Source organism: Nesoenas mayeri (assembly GCF_963082525.1).
Source record: "Nesoenas mayeri genome assembly, chromosome: Z".
In the NCBI taxonomy this organism is placed as follows: Eukaryota; Metazoa; Chordata; class Aves; order Columbiformes; family Columbidae; genus Nesoenas; species Nesoenas mayeri.
This window is the reverse complement of record NC_137542.1, coordinates 43,868,184-43,892,897: the sequence shown is the minus strand read 5'-3', so window position 1 is coordinate 43,892,897 and position 24,714 is coordinate 43,868,184. Positions and strand designations below refer to the sequence as shown.

The 24,714-nt window shown below is 49.8% G+C and overlaps 1 protein-coding gene across 1 annotated transcript; it reads right to left on the bottom strand.

Annotated features, from left to right (window-relative positions):
* Nucleotides 1-11,362: 11,362 nt before the first annotated feature.
* Nucleotides 11,363-13,794, bottom strand: PIH1D1 (PIH1 domain containing 1). Its single transcript, XM_080363093.1, has 10 exons — nt 13,760-13,794; nt 13,576-13,668; nt 13,398-13,464; nt 13,131-13,313; nt 12,732-12,793; nt 12,566-12,650; nt 12,254-12,347; nt 12,087-12,177; nt 11,693-11,839; nt 11,363-11,498 (listed from the first exon to the last, which is right to left on the bottom strand). Exons 2-10 carry the CDS (start codon nt 13,663-13,665, stop codon nt 11,466-11,468), a joined length of 852 nt encoding a protein of 283 aa, XP_080219219.1. The 5' UTR covers nt 13,666-13,668; nt 13,760-13,794; the 3' UTR covers nt 11,363-11,465.
* Between the last annotated feature and the right edge of the window lie 10,920 nt (nt 13,795-24,714).

Here is a 24,714-nt window from a genome sequence, read left to right as displayed (position 1 = left end):
ACTTCAGAATTAGAAGAGTACTGTGCTTGCGAGCTTCAGCCATTTATGCCTTCATCTCTGACAAAATGCAAGTCCTTTCCTGATCCTTCCAGCTACTGAATGGTTTTGATTAATAAAAATGCGTATGGACTAGACAAATCTTGTATTTGTGTGGACTGTTTGAAAAGCCAAAAAAATAATATTTGAAGTCCTTTACATTTCTTTTTCCAGTATTAGCTGTATCTTCAGGTATACCAATTTTTTAATGACATAGTCCTTAACTCAGTGACGTCATTGCAGTCTTCTGTTGCTCTCATCCCATTTGAAAACAATTATGAGAATGGAGAGGTCACAGGCAGGTATACACAGAAGCAAAATTTTGGGCAAAACAAATAAAATGTGGAGGAAACCTATCTTGCCATGGAGCTGCAGTCATCCCGCTGTGCAGTGTGGGCAGCTGGCTGGGCCAGCCCAGCAAGGGCAGGTCCCTTTGCTCTTCTCCTGGCCGTGCTCCCACAGCCCTTGTCCTGCAGCTGGTTGGAGTTGTTGGTCACCGCAGCCATGCCTCCTGAGGCTCGTGTAGTGCAAATAGCCTGATGTGATCAAGTGATCAGCAGGATGCGTTTCTCTTGAGGAGATTTGCATTTTCAGTAGATACATTATTTACAGAGCACTGTAAAACTCGGTTCTACTGCTCATCTCTGCCAGGTGTCAATTTCTGTAAGATGACACTATTCCTTTGCAACTACGCATTTCCCCTTCCTACCTCAGTCTTCACAAATTTTGAAATTCCGTTTGTAGAGAGCTTAGAATCACAGACTCATAGAATCAGTGAGTTTGGAAAAGATCATTAAGATCACCAAGTCCAACTGTAAACCTAACACTGCCAAGTCCACCCCTAAACCATGTCCCAAAGTGCTGCACCTACCCATCTTTTAAACTTCTCCAGGAATGGTGACTCGACCGCTTCCCTGGGTAGCCTCTTTCAGTACTTAATAACCCTTTTGGTGAATAAATTTTTCCTGTCCTTTGCTCTGATGTTTGGAGAACACAATACCTCTGGGTGCCAGAAAGGATTTCAACAGGAACAGAAGGAGGGGAAAGAGAGGCAGAGGAGAGAGGTAGAAGAGAAGAAGGAAAAGTAAGGAAGGAATGAAGAAAGGAAGAAGGACACAAACTCTTAAAACCTAAATGGAATATTATGTGTTTCCGTGTGTGTCGTCAAAGGAGACTGCCTTTAGTGTTGGGTGTAAGCGCTGATCTGCTGGAGGGTAGGAGGGCTCTACAGAGGGATCTGGACCAGCTGAAAAGATGGTCTGAGGCCAATTGCATGAAGTTCAACAAGGCCAAGTGCCAGGTCATGCACTTGGGTCACAACAACCCCAAGCAGCGCTAGAGGCTCGGGGAAGAGCGGTTGGAAATCTACCTGGTGGAAAAGGACTTGGGGGTGTTGATCGTCAGCTGGCTGAACATAAACCAGCCAGTGTGCCCAGGTGGCCAAAAAGGCCAACAGCATCCTGGCTTGTATCAGAAACAGTGTGGCACGTAAATTTTCTCTCTAGTTCCACTATGGCAAATCTTATGTTATTTTATCAGCATTTGACAGACAGAGACTTCATAATGATTTTTGCTTTATCTTTTTTGTCCAGAGGCTAACTGTAGCAACATGAAGAAACAGCTTTATTACTTCATTTCTGTCGGGCTCCATGCCACAAAAAAAGAGAAACGTATGCTGCTTCTGTGACACCACTTTACAGCATGCGATTTTTTACATGAGGCTTTCACATTTATGCTATGGCTTCCCTCTGTTTACCTTTGAATTTCCACTACAGAGGCACTGTGCAGTTGGGCTCCAGCTCAGCTTCCACATTGCCTGTACATGGTGAAACTGAATGACAGGGAAGCAGCCACATGACAGAAGAGGGGGAGCTCTGTTTGTTCTCATCTTCAGAGAAATGGAAATAGAAAAGAGTAGCCCTCGCAATCTGTCTTTGTAATTTCAAGAGAAAGAACTTTGTTTCATGCTGCGTGCACAGTGGGATAATTGCATCTTCATCTTGAACAGATAGAGATGGTCTGAAACCAGGGATCAGTCAGTTCCTCAGTAAAGGCCCCCTAGCTTTCATTTGCAGGTTGAGTTTTAGTTGCAGCTGAACTACCTGTTGAAAATAGTTTTCGGTTTGAACAGATCCTACCATGCTGGTGTTCTCGGGAGGAAAACGTACCACTGAAAAGCAAAGAGCTGCCCCTTTGCTGTCACCTTCCACCACTGCTTCCTGCCCCGCCAACACATCCCCCAGCTGCCTACACCCAGGCCTCCTTCCTGCCCACTCATGTCAGGTTTTGCACCTCTGCCTTCCTCAGGGCGGTAAGGACCTGCCTGCCTCACAGCACAGCTCCCATGCCCTCTTCCCTGTCCTGCCCTCCTCCCCATCCCCAGACACAGAGGTTCAGCTGGGCCCACACAATTCTCCACAGTGATCCAGCACAGAACTGGAAGGGATGATTTGGGTCACTGCAGGCAGGGAGAAGAAACTGGGGTTGAGAACCCAGGGGATGCCATGTTTTCTCCACCTTCCCAAGTAAGGGGCCATACTCTGACCTCTTCTTGCCAAGACCTGTGCCAAATATGCTTGAAGAAGGGGAAAAGAAAAACCAAGCCCATTAGTTAGTGAGAAGACAGGAGACGTAGAGAAGCAGCCTGGCGTGGCAGGGCAGGGTGTGCTCCTCATGTACCTGCTGTTCCCATGCACATTCTCCCAGCCAAAGTTCAAGCTGACACACTAAGACAGCTTCAAGCATAAAGAAGCCAGATGGCCTTGGAAAGACAGGAGGACATATCGAGCATTCATCACCAGAGGCCAAACCCAGAGAAATCAGAGACAGTTGAAAGTAGGCTGTGTGTGCTGTAGGCTAGCAAACAACTCTACCACATTGGCCAAGAAAGAGAAGTGTCCAGGAAAGGTTGGCTTGTGTCACTCAAAGGGCTGGGATGCCAAGCACTGGGCATCATAATGTTTCAAGTCCTCCTGCAGTTTCAAAGAGACAGCAATGTTAACATTCAAACTGTCATCCAAAGAGAAGGTCAAATCCTGGCCCAGTGGGAGAGCTGAGATCTCAACAGGAAGGCATGAGGAAGAGTGTCCCAGTGGTCCCTGTTTTCCCATGGGAGCCAGACTGGCATAAAAGCCTCCTGCTCAGAAGCAGCTGGGACAAAACCTCCTTGGTTTTGGCATTACCAGGCCATGTGGTAGAGGAAGCAGAGCATGGAAAACATGGTCAAAGGCCATTTGGACAGAGCCTGCAAGGCCTGGTTGTGTCTAGCAATACAGATAAACCTTCCCTGTCCCTGTGGCTTCACTCCCGCTCTCTCAGCAGCAGAAGGCAGCAGGGTAGAGAGGCAAAAAGCCTCTCACACCGGAGTTTCCAAGCATCTCGGCCACAGGGAAAGGAGACCAGCTTGGTCTTTCTCTGCAGAGCTCCTCTGTGCTGGCCAAGGCTGAGCCCTTGGTGCCACTGTCTTCCGTATCCTGTTCTCTCAGAGGACGCTCACCACTTCTTGGTGATCCCCACATATTTGTAGACAGAGCCAGTTTGGCTAAAGCCTTTCATCTTTTTCTCCAGCAGCTCCTTGAAGCAGTAAGCAGGCAGGGGAGCAGCAGTGTAGGTCACTGCATCACAGCTCACTAACCCATGGTAGTTCATCATCATCATGCAGGCTGCCAGATTCATCCTCTGGCCAAGGACTGCCAGAGAGAGAGAGCACATACATTGATGTACCTGTGTTACCACAGGACATTTCTAGGCCACCCGTAGAGCAGGGCCCAGCAGAAACCAGGGGAAAAACTGGCCACAGAGACCATTCTCCAAGCCCTGGGCTGTTCCTGACCGGCTGCTGGGCAGGCCCTCTCCTGCGCCAGCCTCCCGTGCCTCAGGCACACATCTCGGACCTGTGTATTCATGCCTCTCTGGGTGGCCAGTGACTCTGCAGAGTGTTGACCTACTGGTAACTTCAACAGGCACTTCCCTGGAACACATGGAAACAGTGTGGCTTCATCCCTTCCTGCACTCGCTCTTGGTGCCAGCCTCGGCCACCTGCCATCCTGCCCTGCCAGCACAGGTCACTAGAGAGCTCAGCGGTGTAGGAACACAGGTAGAACACATGCAAGAAATTTTGGACACTTCCTCTGAGGCAGCATTTCCTGCGTTGCCACCTGCAGAAGGCCACAGCCTTCTAGTGAGCAAAGAGGGAGGGAAGAAAGTACTCACTATGTCACCAGCTGTGACGACAGCAACTTGAGTTCAGGTGGCTGAGCTCCATCCCCATTCATGGGCCAGTTGCCCCTGGCACCAAGAGCCTCTTGCCCTTAGAATCACAGAATCATTTCGGCTGGAAAAGATCTTTAAGATCATTGAGATCAACCACTAACCCAACACTGCCAAGTGCGCTCCTAAGCCATGTCCCTAAGAACCTTATCTACAAGTCTTTTAAATACCTCCTGGGATGGTGACTCAGGCACTTCCCTAGGCAGCCTGTTTCAATGCCTGACAACCCTTTCTGTTAATAATTTTTTCCTGGTATCACACCTAAACCTCCTCTGGTGCAACCTCTTGTTCTGTTGCTTGCTTCCTGGGAGAAGAGAGCAACAGCCTCCACACTACAACCTCCTTCAGGTAGCTTTCAGGCAGACAACAAGAAGGTCTCCTCTCTGCCTCCTTTCCTCCAAATTAAGCAGCCTCATTTCCCTCAGCTGCTGGTGCCAGCACGATGGCTGGCAGAGTGTGCTTGGAGGGACTCTGTGTGGCTGCCATGGGCTAAGCCCAGGGCCACCTGCCACCACCTCTCAGGGCACTTGCCAGGGACAATGGAGGGCAAGCTAGAAGGCACATCGCTTTCTGGTAAGACCCCTTGTGCCATCCCAGGCAGCATGTGCCCCCCACCCCTGCCACACACTCACTCTACATCCTCGAGCATGGTGGAGCACGACTGCAAGATCTGAATAGTACTCTGCAAGGCACGAATGCTCTCATGGGGCAGCCTTTCTCCACTCAGTCCAAACATGCAGAGGAACATGCAGCCCTGCCAAGGACAGATGCAGTACATCTTGCTACAATGCCTAAGAGAGTGCCTCTCCCTCTTGCTCACTGCCCACACTCTCATGGTCAGGGGAGGCAATTACTCCCCCACATTCACTTTATCAAACAGGACAACTTTGTTGAGTTCACCCTTGTGAGGACACAGGACTTCTAGTATTATCCTCGTGGCCATGTGGAGCATCTCTTGGAAATGCACTGATGCGAAATGTCCAACATACTTCAGATGGACGAAGAGACTGCTGACTGGCTGCAGCTCAGAGAAGAGGACCAGTGGCACTCTGTAATCAAGCTGGAAGACAAGAACCTGATGGGTTCACCAACCTGCTCTCCTTGGGGCTTACTGCCCACATCAGGTACTGAGGGAGAGCAGGCACACTGGTAATCGCAGGTACTACCGCAGGAGGGACAAAACCTCCTCTCTGTGCAAATGTCAGGGAGGGTGCGCAGCCTGTGGCGGGCAGACACCCGACCGTAACTCAAATCACCAAGGAGAGAAAGGTGCTCCGGTAACATCCCATCTTGGTATAGATAAGGATGTGAGGAGAGATCATCAGGGATGCTCTAGGGACTTCAGTGGGATCTGCCTTTCATCCCATTGTCATGTGTGCAGCACATTCAGACCCATACCCACAGTAAGAATGGGAGACAAAAGTCTGCCTCCCACTGACCATGTGTCTCTGAGGACAAGGCACACAATGGTGCAGCACAGGTGCCCCTTGGCTCAAGTTTCCCCCATTGTCTTCTCAGTGTGCATTTTCTTTTGGTTATCTGTTCTTGTGAGAACTCAATCTTTGCACTGCACTGCTTCTTGTGTCCTCCAAAAATGCAGCCCCCAGCAGTGGTGATCTGGCATTACTGTTCTGAGAGCAGTTGCTGGTATGTACGTCCTAAACATCTCCACATCAGAAAAATTCGGCAAGAAGAGAACAGGACACATGGCACCTGGGGAGAGAAAATGCTTTGGGAGGATGGAACTGAAGGGTGTTGGAAAGCAGAGGCTGGTGCTGGAAAGAGAGGAGAAAGAGGCTTCTCTGGTTACTCCTGTTTCTACTTCCAGGTGCTCAGGGAAGAGCTGTCTGCTGGAAGGAGGAGATAGCAGCAGCAACTGCCCCAGCTGATGCACAGGAGGACTAAAAGCATGAGTGCTAACTGAAAGGTGAAAGAGGGTGGAGGTGGTTCCTCTTTGGCCCCTGAAGCAGCCAGATTCTGTGTTTCAGGGCAATCACAGAGCAAGGTGAAGCTGGCACTCACCTTGCCCTTCTAAGCAGTGGTTTGTTGGCCTTCCTGCAAGCTTGCATAAAGTGTCTTGGCATTCAGATCAAGACATCTGCTCCATGCCTGCAACCTGAAGACACACAGAATGAAAGCCCTGACACTGGCAATGCCCACGGTTCCAGGGTATAGAGCCCGCCCTCCATCATCAGTGCCCAGAAAAGGGGACAACAAGCCCACCTGGCTGGATGGGACAGAAGTGCTTCCTCACAAGCACCAGAACTGGGCGGGCACCAACCAAGCATGCCCCAGCTGTCAACAACAGCTTCATGACCCACAGAGGATATTGCTGGCTGAGCCAAAAGCCTTCCAGTGCCTTCTGACCCCTCAAACCAAGTAAGCTCAGCCCACAGTTACCACTGAGATACAAGGACAAGAGCTTCAGCTGCCTGTCCTCTTTCACAGCTACAACTGTCCCCACAATTAGCTGCTCAATCTTCCGACACCTCCCTCCTTGGTGGCCAGGTCCAGCTCCTCTGAATGGCTTTAGAGGCTTTCCCATCCAACCTACCTTCACAAACCCATTGTCTCCAAGATGCTTGGTCGTAAGCTGGTGCTGCTCACAGAGCTCCCAGGAGGTGGCTGAGGGGATCACTTCACCTTCCTTCACAAGCTCTTGGGCCTCATGAATGTCGTGCATGGCTTGGCCACAGATGCATAAGTAATGCTGCGAGCCATCCCCAACACTCAGGAGGCTCATGGGCCCACAGAGACCACAGATGAGAGACAGAGTGTGAAGCAGAGCTGGCACAAGGAACATTTTTTGCTTTACGTCCCCAGCATCTCAGCTATTCAGAAGCTAATTGGAAGCCCAGTGGGAAGACAGGCCCTGAAATGGGTGTCTAGAAACAGGCAAATGAAGTTGGCATTCACATTGTGTTGAGAATGCTGGGCATCTGACCCAGCTGCCTGCCCCAGAAGTCCAGCAAGGCAAGGGGCTTGATCACCGCCTGCTCCATTGACATGCAGGCAGGTTGCAGCTGCCTGCTTCAGAAGACATAACAGCCTGCAAAAACCCTTCTCACAGTCATAAGCAAAGCAGTTCCCCTTTGCCAAAGGCGGGAGAGAATGCAGCAGGGGAAAGGAGATCAAGCTGCTCCCACCTGAAAAAATGAAAGGATTGCTACCTCCTGCAGACATTCAAAGGCCCTAATATTTGATCTGAGACCCACATTGCCTTTAAGCTTCCTCTGCGTCTACGCACACATGCAAAGCCAGCAGTCCTGGTGTCCCAACCCCACTCCAATTGCAGCTGGCCCCTTGGATTCTTGCAGGAGATGCTTTCCTTTGGCATCAACCCCAGTGGGGACCCCCACATTCCTTGCCACTAAGAAGCACCCTGAGGCACAGGGAAGTGCCACAGATCTGCGCCTGGCACAGTGCCTATACCTATCTTCAGGCAGAGTTTCTGACCCACGTTGGTGTCACAAATCCCATACTTCTTCTGGACCTGCTGGCTGCATTGCAGCACCAAGCTGAGGGTCCTCGACACCTACTTGGCTGTTGTCCTCCATAACACCAGCACAGCACCCCTGTGGAAAGTGAGAGGAAGGTCAAGGCTCTGCTGAGACGTGATCCTCCCCAAACTATGCTCAGTGGCAGGGACAGCAGAAATTGGCTGATGTGCTGAGGACGATGGGCTTGTGGGAGAGCATCGTCCTGGAGGAGCACATCCTGGGCACCGGGACACCTCCCCTCTTCCAGGGCAGCCACTGCAGCGGCCAGCTGCCAGCGGCGGCACTCCCTGCCCCAAGTGCTCCTCTGCAGCTGCAGCACACCAGGGCCTCCTCCTTCTCATCCTCCTCCTCATCCCCTCGCAACCTGGTGGCCCAAACTCTGCCATCCCCAGGGCCTCCCTGCCCCTCACCGCCACCCTGACACAACCCTTTGCCTGCACTTTCTAGGGAAGGGTCTCCTCCTCTCAGGGCTTTCTTGCCCCCACCCCCAGCCCAGGACCCTGCGTGTGGGAGCAGAGTGAGGGGAGCCAGAGCCCTTGCCAAAGCCAAACGGTCTGGGGGAAAGAGAAGCCTGGAGAAAGGGCACTGCATTGGGGGCTGAGTGCCTGGCCAGAACGCTAGCTCAAGGAGCCACATAGAGCCTCTTGAGATGAGAGCAGAGCAAATGGCCACCACAACAGTTAAATGCTGCACAGCAGTACATGTGGGCATTGGGGTCTGAAGTACATACCAGCAAACTTCAAGACGTCTCTGCCGAAAGCCAGCATCTCTGTGGACAGAGAGAAGAAAAGGAAGAGTCATGTGGACATCTTCTTCCAGAAGACACAGGGCAAGCCCTCTGGCTGTGGAGCAGCCCCCGGGCCAGGGTGCACCACAGCTCAGGAAAGCAGCACTCCAGTCTGTGTCCCTGGCTGCACAGACCCAGTGGCCAGGACAGTGGCTGGATGGCTTCTGAGTAGCTCTGAGGAGGGGGACTCCACAGTTTCCCTGGGCAAACTCTGTCAGTGCTCAGTCACCCTCACAGTCAAAAAGTGTTTCCTGACATACTGGAGGAACCTCTAGCCCATGGTGTGGCCTCTGTCCTGACACTGGAAAGAGCCTGGCTGTGTCCTCTTTGTACCCTCCCGTCAGGTTTTAGACACATTACCAAGATGCCCCTGAGCCTTCTCTAGGCTGAAGAGTCCTAGCTCTCTCCACCTTCCCTCACAGGTGAGATGCTCCAGTCCCTTCCTCACCCTTGAGGACTTTCTTGCTTTGCTCTGCAAGTGCTGCCAAAGGGGTGGCCACAATGTGCTCATGGACAGTTCAGAAGGGTCAAGATGTTCCCCTGTACTCTATGCTGGTAAGGCTGCACCTCCAATACTGTGTTCAGTTTTGGGTCCCTCCCTACAAGAAAGACACTGAGGTGCTGGAGAGAGTTCAGAGAAGGGCAATGAAGGGTCCTGGAGCACAAGCCTGCTGAGGAGCGGCTGAGGGAACAGGGGTTGCTCAGCCTGGAGAAAAGGAGGCAGAGGGGAGACCTCCTTGTTCTCTACAACTACCTGAAAGGAGGTTGTAGTATGGAAGGTGTTGGTTTCTTCTCCCAAGTAGAAGGATGAATGCAAATGGCCTCAAGTTGCGGCACAGGAGGTTCAGATTGGATATTAGGAAAAATTTCTTCACAGAAAGGGTTGTCAGGCATTGCAACAGGCTGCCCAGGGAAATGGTTGGGTCAGCAGCCCTGGAGGTGTCTAAAAGTCACGTTGATGAGGTTCTCAGGAACAATGTCAAGTTTTCACCATTACAGCGATCTCTGGCCCATCCAGGTCACTGAAGTCTGAAAACCCCCACTTCTGTGCAACACTGATCAAAAGTCAGGACTGGCTGAACTGCTGGAGACGAAGACAATGCTCACCAGGAGCGAGAGCTATTGGTTCCTGACTCTTTTGAAATTTTTTGTAGAATCTTTCTCTTGTTATGTCTCTTGCCGTGTTCTGCATTGTTAAAACCCTTGTTGCTTTATGTAGTGACTACCATTTTAATTTTAAGTTACAGCCAGGTTAAGAAGCTCTTCTTCAAGTCACATATGGACTCCAACATTTCCAAAAAGTCTCACTGGGTGGATTTTAAAGTTTGCTAAACTTTAAAACTGCATGTGAGCCTCAATAGCAGTTACTGAATGAAAGATGTGAATGATAAATCTCTAACCTGCTTTGTGTTGGTTTGTGAGAAATCATGGCACTGAGTGGGAACACTTTGTTTACTCTTACGCTTGTTTAACTTCATACTTGTAGAGGTGGAATTTTTTCTGTGATTCACCAGGGGATTTCTCTTCAAAATCAATCCAAGATGGAATTATTTGCCAGAGACTGGAGAAGATTCTGCTCTGATCCTAACATTGTACAGAAATGAGAAAGAAATAATGCAAATAAATAGATGATACCTGTTGCAGCATGAACTTGTTTGACATCTAAATATGGAATTGAAATATCCTGAAAATGCAATTTTAGGGAGGGGAAGCAAGTTAAGTTTCAGTTTACGTTGAGGCTTTGTTGTGAAGTTAACAAATACATTTTTAACTTTCTTGGGAGAAGGAAGAGATTGCCTGCACTGATGAGGTTAAAATAGAATTTGCTGAAGTACATTTGCTGTACTTTAAGAGCTGAACCCTTTGGTGATGTAAACCAGTCAGATCCAGGAATCCTGAACAGGTGCTTCCAGGTAATGGGAATGTTTTGTAGGTGTCAGTCACAGATGAATGTAACTCTGAACATTATTCTGAATATTCGTATTCAAAAGTGCTTTGAGTGATGGGAACAAGATTGGAATTAGAGGATGCTTCTGGCCTGTTCATATAGTAACTGCATGGGCTGGATTTGTGCATTCATGTGGGATGAGCTCAGTGTCCCAGAAGTATGCTCTTCCCCTTATCACGATAAGGACCAGGCACCCCTGAGCTCAGGTCCAGCCCCTCTGCATTCTCCTGCTGCCACTTCAGGAGCCTGCAGGGACAAGGCGGGATGGAGCGATCACCCCCCAGCACAAAGCCCCGCCATGTCTCCTTGTGTCCCCAGCCATCACATTCCCTCATCCCCACCTCCCAGAACACCCCCACCCCATCCCTGGTGTCCCCATGTCCCCAGATTCCCCTGCCACAACATCCTGCTTCCTTCTCCTGACCTGGTCCCCATGTCAACCCCTGGGTCGCACCCCTCCCCGCCCCGTGGCAGCAGCAGATTAACTGCAGCTTCTAAATCCCTCGTCTGAGCCTTCAGGATGGGGTGGGAGGTCAGTGCACATGCGTGATGTTTCTGCTTCTGCTGTCCGTCCCATCCTGGACACCTGGGTCCCCCCAGATGCCTGGGTCCTCTCTCGTCCTCCCGGACACCTGGGTTCTCTGGGATACCACTCCTCATGCCCCCTCCCCCAGCTCACCAATAAATCCCCCTCATGAGCTGAGATCCCTGCCTGTGTCGGGGGGAAGAGGTGGGCACTCAGATGGCCTGGGACCACTGCGAGGCCCTGCCTCTGGTGCAGGGGACCCAGGTGTCCAGTGAGATTGCACACACACATACAAGTTTGATTGACTTTTTATTGCAGGTTTTTGTACAAAAAAGGGAAGTGGGGAGGGGGAACACAGGCATCCAGGAGGGACCCAGCCATCGGGGTGGTCCCCCCACTTCAGGCCTGCAGGGGCATTGTCACAGTGAGGACCTGGGGGAAAAGGTCAGAGGTTGGTAGGGAGGCAGCACCTCCTGGCTAAGGAGTGGGGCCGTGGGGAAGGGTGGGGCCAGGAAAGCAGTGTGGCTAAGAGAGCAGACATGGCCAGGAGCTGCTACCTGGGTAATGGGGATGGTGTGGTTCAGGTCATGGCTCAGGGTGTGGCCCATCGCCACGGGAACACTCACCTTGGTTCCACGGTGGAAGTGGGCGTGGCAGCGGGCGGGGTCGGCGGGGTGGGGCAGCCCCAGCTCCAGCAGGGCGGGGCCGCCCCCCTCCTCCTTCAGCACCAGCCGTTCCTCACTCAGCCCCAGCCACAGCGACTCCGCCCCAGCCTGGATGGGGCAGGGCAGGGTCAGGGGAAGAGCCATGACTGCCTCACCACAACCAGGGTCCCCCCACCTTCCCCTGGACAAGGTTAAATTTCCCCCACACCTGCCCAGCCCCCAACCAGCCCAATAGCACCCCCCCAGTGCCCCTCCACAGGCCCCCCTGGACATTTACAGGAGGTCTCCCACCCCCAACACCCCCTTGGATCAGGTTAATACCCCCCAATGACCCTCGGTGCCTGCCCTGACTCACGGCCTGTGGAAGCAGCACTCGTGTCTGCAGCACCCGTGGATGTTGGGACGAGGGTTCAGCCACCACCACGTACTGAGGGGGGGCAGGGGAGCTGCGCGGGGAGGGGCAGAGGTCAGGCAGGAGGTTGACAGGGGGTGAGGGAGGGGCAGGGGTGCTCCACTACTCACTCCTCGAGCTCCTGGATGTGGGGCCGGGGCCGTGTCCGGATGTTTTGGGCCGAGATGGAGCCCAAGAACCGGCGGTTTCGCAGCACCCGCCAGCCTGGGGGGGGATGGGGGAGTCATGGGGTGGGTGTGAGACCCCCCCCACCCCCTCTTCTTTTCCATTTCCACCCCTAAAATTCATCCCCCAGCACCTTCCCAGTCCCACCAGTTGCCCCCCGCCTCACCCCCAGCCCCTTCCCAGTCCCACCAGTTGCCCCCCGCTCACCCCCAACCCCTCCCAGTGCTCTCAGCTCCCCACAGTGCTCCCAGTCCCACCAGTCAGCTCCAGCTCCAGCCCATACTTCTCCGACAGCCCCTCCATCGCCACAGTCAGGAAGAACTCGCGGTACAGGGGGTCAGCCTTGGGGGAAGGGGGGCAGGGGAGTCAGAACCCCCAAAAACTCCCCCAATCCCCACCAGGCCCCAACAACCTCCCTCTCACCTGCAGCGTGCGGAAGAACTCTGAATTCACCACCACATCATAGGCTGTGCAGCCCTGCCCACCTATGGCGTGGAGGGTGGGGGATGAACAGGGAGCTTGGGGTCATTTGGCAGGATCAGGGGAAGGGATTAAGCAAGTGAAGGAGGTCAGGGAGAGGGTTTGGAGGGGATTAAGAAGGGTCAGGGGGATTTCACAGGGGGGCTCAGGACAGTTTGGGGGATCAGAAGGAGAAATTGTGGGGGGTGGGTTGGGAGGGGATTAAGAGCGTAAGGGAGTCAGGGGAAGGGGGTCACACTGGGTCAGTGGGATTAGGCGGGGGGTTTGGGAGGCTGGAGTGTTGAGGGGATCAGGGGAGACGTTTGCGGGACTCAGGGTTTTTTGGGGGAGGGGGGGTCTCACCGCGGTCCAGCTCGGCATGGGGCTCCCCCAGGCTCATGGGGATGCGAAAGGCCCCGGGTGGGTCTCGTAGGAGGAGGCGGCGCAGGCCGGGGGGGGACAGGGGCGGGGGAGGTGGCACCTCTCCCGAATGACAAACATTGATAAAGACCTTGGCCCCTCCCGCACGGGTCTTCACGCAGAACCCTGGGGAAAGAAGATGCAGGAGAGGGTCAGGACCCCCCGAGACTCCCCCAAATCCCCTAAGACCCCTCCAACCCCCCCCCAGACCTGGCTGCGGGGTGACAGCGCGGGAGGGGCCGGTGGGTGGAGACGGCTCCTCGTCGTCCTGTGTCACCTGGGGAGGACAGAGGGATTTGGGGAGCACACGGAGGAACGCGAGGGGGCAGGTCTGTCCCAGTTCCCCCCGGTCCCCGCCCTTCTCGCCCCGGGCTCCCCTCGACCCTACCTGCAGGAGAAGCCGCCGCAGCGCCTCGTCCTCCCCGTCGTCTGCCTCCAGTTCGGCCGACAGCAGCGACGGGTCCGCGGGAGCGGCCATGGCCTGAGAGGGAACAGGAAGAACTGGGAAGGAGCCCAGAGGCCCCAAACACCACCCGGGCCCCGCCGAACCACAGCCCCAGGGCTCCCCTCACCCCCCGTTTCCGCAGGCGGCCGCTACAGCTTCCACTTCCGGTTTCCGGCGGAAGCGTGGAGGAGTTTCTATGGTTACGGGGCCGCTCTCGCCGGTATCTCGTTGGTGCGACGGCGGCAGCAGCGCGGGGTCCTGTTCTGGGGATCTTCAGCTCCATGGAGGAGGGACCCAGGGCCGAGGGGGCCGCAGCGGGGGAGGGGAGGCACACGTTTGGGTCCCCAGGCGGGCGGGGCAGGAGATCCTCCCGGCGCCAAGCGCGACTTGCACAGCAGCTGTCTCTGGGTGCCGGTGGGGGGGCCTGACTGACCTCTGGTGACCCCTGACCTGCGACCTCCCAACTGTGACCTCTGACCTGTGAGTACGACCCTAATAAACACCCTCTCCGCGCCCCCCACCCGACGGAAAATGGAAATTGTCTGGTGTGGGTTATCAAAGAGGTAGCGGAACAATCACAGGACCTTAGACAAAATATAGAAAGTACGTGGATTAATAAGCTGTTATCTCAAATGGGGAATATTTCACTTGCAGGGTGGCTAGCATCATTAGTGCAAACAGGAATAATTATTTTAGTCGTCATAATTGTGTTTATTATGATTTTAGTATGTGCAAAGAGAGCCACAGAAAAAGTGGTTTAGAAGTAAATGCTCAAGGTTCTGTTTTAATGAGGGTTGAAGCCTAGTGGTCATAAAACCTCAAAAAAAGAGGAGGGATTGATGATACGTAAAATCAGCAATTAGTAATCAAATAAGTCTATATGAATAAGGGTCATAGATTTTAGGCACTAAGTTAATAAGGTTTGCAGATGTTAGGTCACAAGAATGGTATTTGTTAAGATGATCAGGAGAAGGGTAGGAGACAACGCCCTTGCTCTCAGATCAGGTGGCGACACCAGCACAAGCAGGATCCAAGCTGAATAACAAAAGAGTGTAATGCATATGCAAAGAATTCCTTGGAAGTATAATGAATAGGTATGATCTGTGTGCATATAACCCAAAGTGGGACCCCCATGAGCTGCCTCCTGCCCCGGGAAAGCCCTCCCCAGCCCCACTGCTCCCCTCATCCAGGAACCCTGACCCTCTACAGGCTCCCCCTGCCTGGACCTCTTGGCGACCCCTAAAGCCACGGCCCCTAACCCTGCAGGTCCCCACGGCTGTGCAGAGTGGCCACCCTCCCAGCTTCATCAGCGCTGCATCCACAAGAGGGGGTTCCTGAAGAGAGGAGTCTTGTGGAGAGGGCACCTCTAGGGTGTTAAGAGGAATGAAAATCTTCCAGAAACTCCTAGGCATAATGTAGCAAGACTGGGCATAAAGTAACAGAAACCGAACAGCAAAACGAGCTCTACAGAGACTGGACATGAGGCAAAGCAGGATGCCCTGGGCTTGCAAGCTGGGAAAGCAGAACGTTCCACTAAATGAAGAAAGAGCTACATGACTTTTGCTCAGTAGCAGCACAAAATGACAATATGCTTGCTCAAGAAATTAGGTCAAGAAGCTGACACAGGGAGGGCACCAGGCTGCAAAGGCCCCCGCGGACCACTAGAGACCCCTGATGAAGACTCTCGAATACGAAAGATGGACTCTCAGCAAAGGGCAGGGCTATGGAAATAATCTGTTTAACGCATTGACTAAGCGTTAGCAACAAATTAATATGCAATAGGCATATGTGATAAATACCAAGACGTGTGAATCACGTGCATGCTGGATTACAGGAACGATCCTTCGAGTGTCTGGCATGCTGTAATAAAAGTGCCTGCTTTTTAACACTTTCAAAACAGTGTTAAAGTCTTTTTGCCGACTTTTTGCTATCAGGGGAGGAGTCTCGAGGGGATGGGGAGGAGCTGTGGGGCTCCGGCGGAGCTCTGTGGACCCTGTGGGAGTTAGAGCGGGTCGCAGGGGCTCCAAGGTATCTGGGGGTCTCTGCGGAGGGATCTAAGGTGACTTGAGGGGTTCCTGTGGAGTCTTAAGGGGAGTCACACGGTGGTGCTGCTGTTCCGCAAATGTGAAACCCGATCCGGCATCGGCAAGGGAAAAAGTGACACCTACCACCATGCAAATGTGTATGTGTCGGGGGCGGGGCGGGGGGGTGTGCCAAAACACGGGTTTCTAGCCTGTGCGACAGTGATTGATCTGTTATTTTATTTATCAGCTGATATGTCAGATATTGGTTGTTGTGGTTTTATTTTTTCTTGTCTTATATCTATGCAGCTCGACACACCGTGAACATCAGCAAAGTGTCCAGAAAAGGAAGTAAGTTTTAAGCTTCTAGAATACACATGTATACAGGAAACACTTAATACAGAAAATAGCCTTTCAAATTTCAGATTATAAATGTCACTCAATGGGATTAGAGTCATGGTTTTGTTCTTGATGAACTCAGCCTTTTCTTGGTGTTGTGTCCCTAAGCATACATCAAAGATACAAGAGCTAGCAGCCACTCTCATTAGTTAAATGATCCGTGACATTATCATTAAATCATGTTATTGGCTTGTGCCTTTGTCAGCATGATATTTCATCTTAACCACAGTAATCTGAGGACAAAGGCAGCACACAGTCCAATGGAAGAACTAATACATTTTACTCATTAATTGGTGTGACAAGAAGAAATGGACTAACTTCAGGTCACTCAAGCCCTTCTTCAGATTTCCAGGTTTGAGTAGTCAAAAGCTTGATTGATTTTTCTGAACATATCAGTTTGTCTGATGATGTCTACCAGCAAACCACTTTCTGCTTTGTTAGAGTTGATATCAGTTTATCAGGACAAAAGGAGCCCTGACTTCCAGTGGACCTGCCAACTGATAGACCACTCTGGGTTGAATCAACTCAAGATAAACTGCCCAAATATAATCTAAGGCTCTTGGACACATTCATGTATTGTACATGACCATTTCCCCTCTACTCTGCCCTGGTGAGACTGCATCTGGAATATTGTGTCCAGTTCTGGGCCCCTCAGTTCAAGAAGGACAGGGAACTGCTAGAGAGAGTCCAGTGCAGAGTAATGAAGATGATGGAGTGGAGCATCTCCCTTATGAGGAAAGGCTGAGGGAGCTGGGTCTCTTTAGCTTGGAGAAGTGGAAACTGAGAGGTGACCTCATTAATATTTATAAATATGTAAAGGGTGAGTGTCACAAGGATGGAGCCAGGCTCTTCCCAGTGACAACTGATGATAGGACAAGGGACAATGGGTGCAAACTGGAACACAGGAGGTTCCACTTAAATATGAGAAGAAACTTCTTCACAGTGAGGGTGACAAAACACTGGAACAGGCTACCCAGGGAGGTTGTGGAGTCTCGTTCTCTGGAGACATTCAAAACCTGCCTGGACACATTCCTGTGTAACCTCATCTAGGTGTTCCTACTCCAGCAGGGGGACTAAGTGATCTTTTGAGGTGCCTTCCAATCCCAAATGTTCTGTGATTCTGAGATTGTAGAAGTGTGTACTGGATATAGTAAATCATTTTTATATTGCTTTATCAATAAATAACTTTTTAAAAGGTAAGGCTATAGTCAGTGGTTGTAATTTCTTAAACATGGCATGAATTCTGGTGACTTGATGAAAAAAAAAAAAAGTGTGTGTGTGATGCAAGTGTGATACCCTAAACAATTTCACAGTTCATTGATGTATTTTTTCACTGTACTCATACACCATTGAGCATCGACGTTGTTATATATATAGATGAATTAAACACAAATCTTGATCAGAGGATCAGAGGCAAGTTATTTGAGTGCCTTAAAGCACTTTTCTCCTCATAGACCATGTGTATAGTATTAATTTGTAGCAGGTGAGCACCAGTTAAACCAGTGAGAATATTTTTACTGCCTCTGGTTTGATTGCTACTTTCCACATGTTTCTTCAGCTCAGCTGGGGAACAGATTTTTAATTTTATTTATCCATGACTTTGTATTTATTAATCATATATTCATCAGGTTACTAGATTGGGTAATTTGTTGCCACATCCAATAAGAGACCATTAATGCATTGTAGAGCTTTGGGTTAAGAGGATTAATTTTGCAGAAGTTAAGCAGCCTGGCAATCTACCTTGTCCTCAGTATTTCACTATGACAGCTTAGGTGTGGCAGAGCTGAACAACTGAGTGATGCCCAATTACATCAAATAACCTCAACCTGGCACTACAAGTCCAATCATGCTCAACAGCCGGTCAGGCGTTATGTTTAATTTGCCCAGTTGGATTCACTGATAGTGCAGCATAGACGAGACCACTGAACTTATGTGCTTGCACAGATTCATGTATTGTATAATACATACTATAAGTCTGAGTGTGTTCAACAAGAAATTCTCCTGACTAGATCCATGAACAATGAGGTTTATTAATGCAACAGGTTCCAATTCTTTTAGATTGCCGTTGTCTGCAAAACCACACTTCAGTTGCAAAATACACTTTAGCTGTAAAAACACACATTAGTTGCAAGAAATAAGTATTGGTACCAAATGTATATAAATTCTAAGATGATTATATAGCACTACTATTGTGATAAATACAAGCTTGAAGTCTAATTGTCCTGGGGTCTTACCCAAAAGCATCCCTTTGGGTGCAGAAGAACAGGCTCAGCCCATCGACTTCTCCCAGAAGTACATTATGCTGTTCCCTTGACTTCCCAGTGATGACATCTTCCCCAACCTTCCTCTATTGTTAGGGTATTTTATACTGTTTTCTAAATTCAAGTGGAGCTTGAATGACTCTAGTCATGCCTACCTTTGTTATCGACTGGTATAAAAACTCTTGCTTTGATTCTTAAGGTAAAAACTCAACTGCGCTTGTTCAAAGGGACTTAGTGGGTGTGATGGAGGCAGGTACCCTTGGAGATGGAGGTGTGTTTTGGTATTGATTAAAATGAGCAAAGTTTATCCATCAGACAAACTTCTGTCTTAGTAACTGGCATTTTGGACAGAGCTGAACATTTATATTTCCAAATCGACAGCAGCTGTACCATCTGGTTCCTATACCTGCCTTTTCACACAGGACCTGGCCGCAATATCTTCACTTCACTCCCCTGTTGCACTGGGCTTCCCCATGCATGGTCATTCAAGAACGTAGGCCAGGCTGGGCTGTGAAACATACAGAGCAAGATTCCTTCCCTGTCACACAGCTGCTTTATATGCTGAAGATGTGGACATAACTTTATTATTAATAAGTGTAGCCTTGACAATTGGTTTCATTAATTTGGCCCCTCAGTATTTGTTCCACAACAGCATTCTGTATCATATATAAACTTTGCCTTTTTTCTGATTTTGATGGAATTTGGTGTCATCTTTCTGCTTTGGAGGTACAGCTAATACTCAAGACCTCTGCTTTGGACCTCCAAGGACCAGAGACAATGAGCAGCTCTTGGTTGATGCAGGCTGTTGAAGAGGCACCTCTACATATGCTGAAGAGCAGCTAATCCTAGGGGTAGGGGAATGCTCCCAGTTTCTCTTCTCCTGCAGCCCCAGCTCCAGCCTGTGGTGCTTGGGAACAATGCTGGCCTGTATTTTGCCTTCTTTTGGCAGCATCTAACAGGAAAAAGTCTCTGGGTGGTCATGAATGCTCAGCTGCCCAGGAGGAAGAAAAGCAGACTGGATGAGTTTGGTTTTGGCAGCTCCAAAATGACACTCTGTAGGTTTGCAGCTGCACAGGGCAAACCCTTATTTGCCTACGTGCAACTCCTGCATGTTCTCTGTGTGCCTGTGGTGGTATCTGAAATGAAGACAGAGAAGCTGACTGGGATTTATTTGTGGGATGGTGTAGCTAATGTGGCATATGCTAGGAAAAAAAAAATAAATCAAATGGCCTGAGCCTCCTGCAGACCTTCTTCCCCAGAGGAGCTGTTGCTGCTGTTCCTGAGATGGACTCCTCTATAGCCCATGGCTTCCTGCTCCCAGCATGTGCCCAGCAGCCCCTCTCCAAGGCACTCCATGATGCTGCTCTGCCTCTGCCATGCAGAGGGAGGAGGTAGGGCTCAGCACGCGTGCCCCTGTGAGGATTGGAGGCTTGCTGTCCTGGGAATCCCAGAGGAGGGATGTCAGGAGCAAGATCTCAGTGGCAATGGCCCTGGTGTCTCTCCAGAGACATCTGCTCAGTGACCACATCTCTGCTCTGTGAGGACCGTGCTTTTGTGGTGTGGAGGGAGGTGTGATGGGATGAGGTGGAGCAGGGCTGTGCAGGTTGTGGGACAGAAGACATAGGCTTCTGCTCTCCACAGGTGTGGCAAAAACAACCCCAGAAAGATCACTTTAACTTTCAGACTTGCTTCTTTTCAGCTCAGAAGTTCGAGTCCCCCTGTAAATGGGGCACTCTAGAGCCTCTTCTTGCTGGCCCAGGTCACTCCTGGTGAGCACTGGTGAGCAAGCACCAGCCAGCCATAGCACCAGTTCTGGTGGTTCAAATCTGACAAGTTATCCCCTGGGTGACATTAGTAGGACAATGTCCTAGATCCAAGTCCAGACTGCCAGCAGCCACTGAAAACCCCAGTCTCCCTTTTGCTGGCCGTTTTGGGCTGACTCCTGCCTCAGGGTTTACTTGTGTGCCCAGTAAAAGGCTGCAGCAAACCAAAGATTTGATTCAACAGCTGATGCCTACTTGTGAGAGCACACACACAGGTCAGTGGCTGGAGGGAAAGAGCTATTTGGACAGCAGTCCCACCAGTGTGACACGATGAAGGATGCTGTGGAGGTCATGCCCATGGAGGCCTGAGGGAGAGGTGGCCAGTTGGCTGTTCCCACCCCTGCAGAACTTGGCTGTGCGTGAGCCTCTTCCTGGTGCTTGAGCATCTGTACTCTCACCCAAAATCATAAACATGTGAGCATGGGATGAAAGCTCCAAGCCACTGAAGTGCTACTGACTGCCCTATTAAAGCAAATATCAAATGAACATGCAAACCCATCCCCAGGCTGCGCAGAGGGAAGTGCTGGCAGGGGTCGTGCCTGTGCAGCTGGAAGCAGGCACAAGAGTAGTCAGTACTGTAGCCCATCCTCCTACATATCTCTAGGGAGAAGACTCAGGTTTGGTTCTCTGAGCAATGTTATCACCATGATAAGCGGAAGCAACTTTCTAAGACAGCAGATAACACATTTCCTTGTTTTTTATTATTTTCATGTTAAACACAACTTTGAAATAGTCTAGGGATATATTTACCACACTATGAGAATACAGGATGGCTTTACATAACTGCAACTTTAAACCACACTCCTGAGAAACCTTAAAAGTTATGTACCAGTAGTACCCTGCCTTCTTCACTTTTCAGAAGTGTTCAATGTAAAAGTTCTATGTATTTTTTCCTGGTGAATCAAAGCAATGGGATCTCTTGACAAGTCACTTTGGCAGTGTTCTTGTCAACAGTTATCTCTCTTAGGTGGCCTAGGAAGGATATCCTGAGGGAAGGCAGTTGACTGGAAGTTGCTGTTTGTGCTTCTTGGTCAAAGAAACATGTCAACATGTTCCTGTTGACACAAAGTAAGAGAGTTTCATAAGTTTGGAGCCTCCTCTGTCCAGTGAGATGATGAGATGTGGTTCCTCCATGGGAGGACCTCTATTACCTGAAAAGGTACTTTGTGTTTTCTTACACATAGGTGAGATATTGAACCAAACAGATACTGAAGGTTTGTATGTGAAAAAAACATTCCCCGTTGAGTAATCAGATGGCTGTTGTTTGCAGGTCCCTAGAGAACAGATACTCCGTGTGCATGGCCTGTGAGCACACAGGCTGATAGCAAGACATGCGAACATACAGATAGCAAACTGCTATGTGGGATGCATTTATTTATCTGCAAACAGGATCCTGAATGACACAGACTCCCCTTCTTAAAGTTAAAGCTGGAAACAGACTTGTCCTGTTGAGTGGAGCTCCTATTTGCCACAAAGGATTATCATTATTCACAGGTTCTTCTTTTCTTGCAGCCTTTCTGACATTGATAATGAAAGATACAGGCATGTATACTAAGATGCAAATCTCTATAGAAGGCAATTGAGGCAATGCCTTGGAAGTCTGCTCAAATACTGTTCTAAGGACCAAAAACACCAAACCAAACCAAACCAAAATAAAACAAAAAACAAAACGAAACAAAACAAAAAATCACTCTTTTTCAGATAATTGCTTTTATACAGGAGGTAGGGCAAGATAGTTCATAGGTGTATAAAATAATGTATAGGAAAGGATTATATTTGTCTGTGACAAACAGTCTTATCACGCAACTCAGTCCTCTCTCTCACACACATACTGAATGAATGAACACTATTTTAGAGAGGACATGAGATCTGACTTCTTACAAGCAATTCCTTATTTTTCCAATGTGGAAGAAGATACAAAATATTGCATTTTTCTTTGGTACAAGACTTTCTTCCATCTTCTCTGAGTGAGTGTGATTTGATGCTTTTCTCTTCTTGACAACCTTCATTCTGTTCTCTTTCCTGGTGTCTATGCTGCCCAGAGAGGGCAGTAATCAAGCACAGACACTGCATGCCTAGCCTTCTATGAGGTCACAAGGGGATTTAATTTAAGGGATCATTGGCACAGAAGCCTCTGTCTTACTGTAATTACTGCTCAACACTCTTAGCATGCTGCCGATTTGTTCTCACTGCAAAATGAAATGTAGGAACTCCTCCCCTCCCCTCCCCTCCCCTCCCCTCCCCTCCCCTCCCCTCCCCTCCCCTCCCCTCCCCTCCCCTCCCCTCCCCTCCCCTCCCTAGTGAGGAGCTGGATGGGGCTATAATGGTCAGAGAGCAAAAGGGAGGAATCCTGCTGCCTGGTCTGTGCTTAAGCTTGAATGAATTAATGCTGTCTTAACCTTGAGTATGAAAGAAGGAAAAGCTGTGGGTCAGATTGAGACCTAGTTGTGGGAGATCTTGACAGGTTTCTCAGAGCACGAGTAACTCAGAGAGCACCAAGCCCACAGGGATGGTGTTCAGCTGGTGTCACATCTGTTTGCTTTGGTCAGGTGAAAACACCTGCAGTTCTACTGGTGATCCTGCCCTTTTCTCCTGGGCCAGGAGGTCACAGAGCAAACAGCATTTTAGGGGGAAGGAGATTAAAAGAGAGGTGGGGAAGCACAGGTAACAGGGGTGGTGGGGTTCCACCAGGCAGATGCTGCTCTCTATGCAGGTACCACGGCTCTCAACATCTCAGCCTGATCCCATGCCAGCGGTCCTCTGTAACCTCGTTGAGGACACTGAAGCCCAGATTAGTTTCAAGGCCAATTCAGTTGCCTAAATTCCTTGGAGGGTAGAAGCCTTGGCTGCACATTCATACTACAGCTACTGAAAGCGGCAGGACCCCTCCTGCCCTGCTCTTTCCTGGGAGCTTCGCTCAGGTCTGCAAGTGGCATGTGCAGAATTAAAAACCCCAGTTCCTCCAACTTCTCTGCACAAAGGGAGGATTCTCCTGTAAGTTCAGATAAAACTGTGCAAACAGCAATTAAATAAATCATCAACCAGAAAAAGGCTGGCTGTTCAGCTTTCCGTGGGCACTGTGGCTCTATCACCTCCACAGAAGAGCCAGCATCATCTTCATGGTGCTGCTGGCAGCCCAGCAGCCCCTGTCTGTAACCTTCACTGCTTTCGGATGGGGTGAGAACACAGTTCACACAGCGGACAGACGAGCTTCACCTCTGCCATTCCTATGCCAGCATCTTCAGCAAAGCACCACCCTTTGCAGCACAGAAACTGAAACAAGGGCTGGAGTCCCCTAGATGGACTTCTCAATTGGCAGCGGCTGCTGGGTCTCCATGGGGAGCGCCTGACAAGTGCTCAGCATTGAGTTCATCAGCAACAAGTGCTGGGAAGTATGGAACTCCAACATCAGCTTTTCTGTCAGCATTTCTTTCTTCTTTCACTAGCACAAGTAATAACTTCCTCCAGTCAAACAATTTTGTTATTTAAAAAATGCCAGGATTTTTTTTTAAATATTGTCCTGTGTTTTTTTCTTTCTCTGACCTTTTTTTTTTTTTTTTTTAAGAATGGAGAAAACAGATGTTAGTCACATCAGTAAATAGTTTTTCAATGTGTGTGTGTTTGTTGGAATAATCAGTAAAAACTCCAGACAAAGCACTCTCGGCAAAGAGCAGTCAAAGTGTTAGAGGTTGAGCACAGGACTAAGAGACTCCAATTCAGGTAATGAACTGTGTGACCTCTTTGCTGAAATCAGAGCCCACAAGCAGGGCTTCAGGTGTTTGCAGCAGTCATGAGACTACTTGAGGCTGTCTTTGGTGCGTCTGTGTTTCTGTACACTTGGCGAGACAGATTAATCCATCCACATCCAGAACTTGCTGCACAATAGATTTGATGTTACATATGGAATAATCTTTGCAGTGATAACTTGAAGTGAACATGTTCTGGAAAAGTTAAGTGCTGCTACGAATGGCTCAGCAGGGACTATTATACTACTGACAAAATTCTCTGAATGGATCTTGGCCCGTGTTTCAGTCTTACACCTCCTTTGACAATGCTCTTAACAGCATAAATTACAATTCTGTGATACCTATGAGACCACTGAATAACCTGCTTACCCAGGAGAAAATTTTTTTCTTTGCTTTGCAGGCTGTTAATGCACTGTAAGAGGGTATTCCTGGCTTCGCAGAACAATTTTTCAGGAGTCTATGTAGAGGCAACAGTGAGAGATATGTAGGGAGGAAAGGATGAAACAGAAACCAGAGCACTTGCCATGGTGAAAAACGGTGGAGACAAACCATGTTTAGAATAAAGCAGAAGTGATATTTCTTGCTTTTTTTTTTTTTTAATAAAGGAAGGGAAACTCTTCTTTTGACAAAAATAAGTTCTCTGTCAAGGCATGTTAATTAAGTACTGCTGAATGCATGATGTATATGAAGGCACACTTGGCACTGTGGCTACTCAGAGATACAAAGTACTGCCAAACTCAACCCTAGATATGTCTGGCTTTATCTTGTGAGCTTTGCTAGGTGTGTGTTGTTTCCCATGAACAATGCACAGCTCTGCACCTCTTGTAGCTGA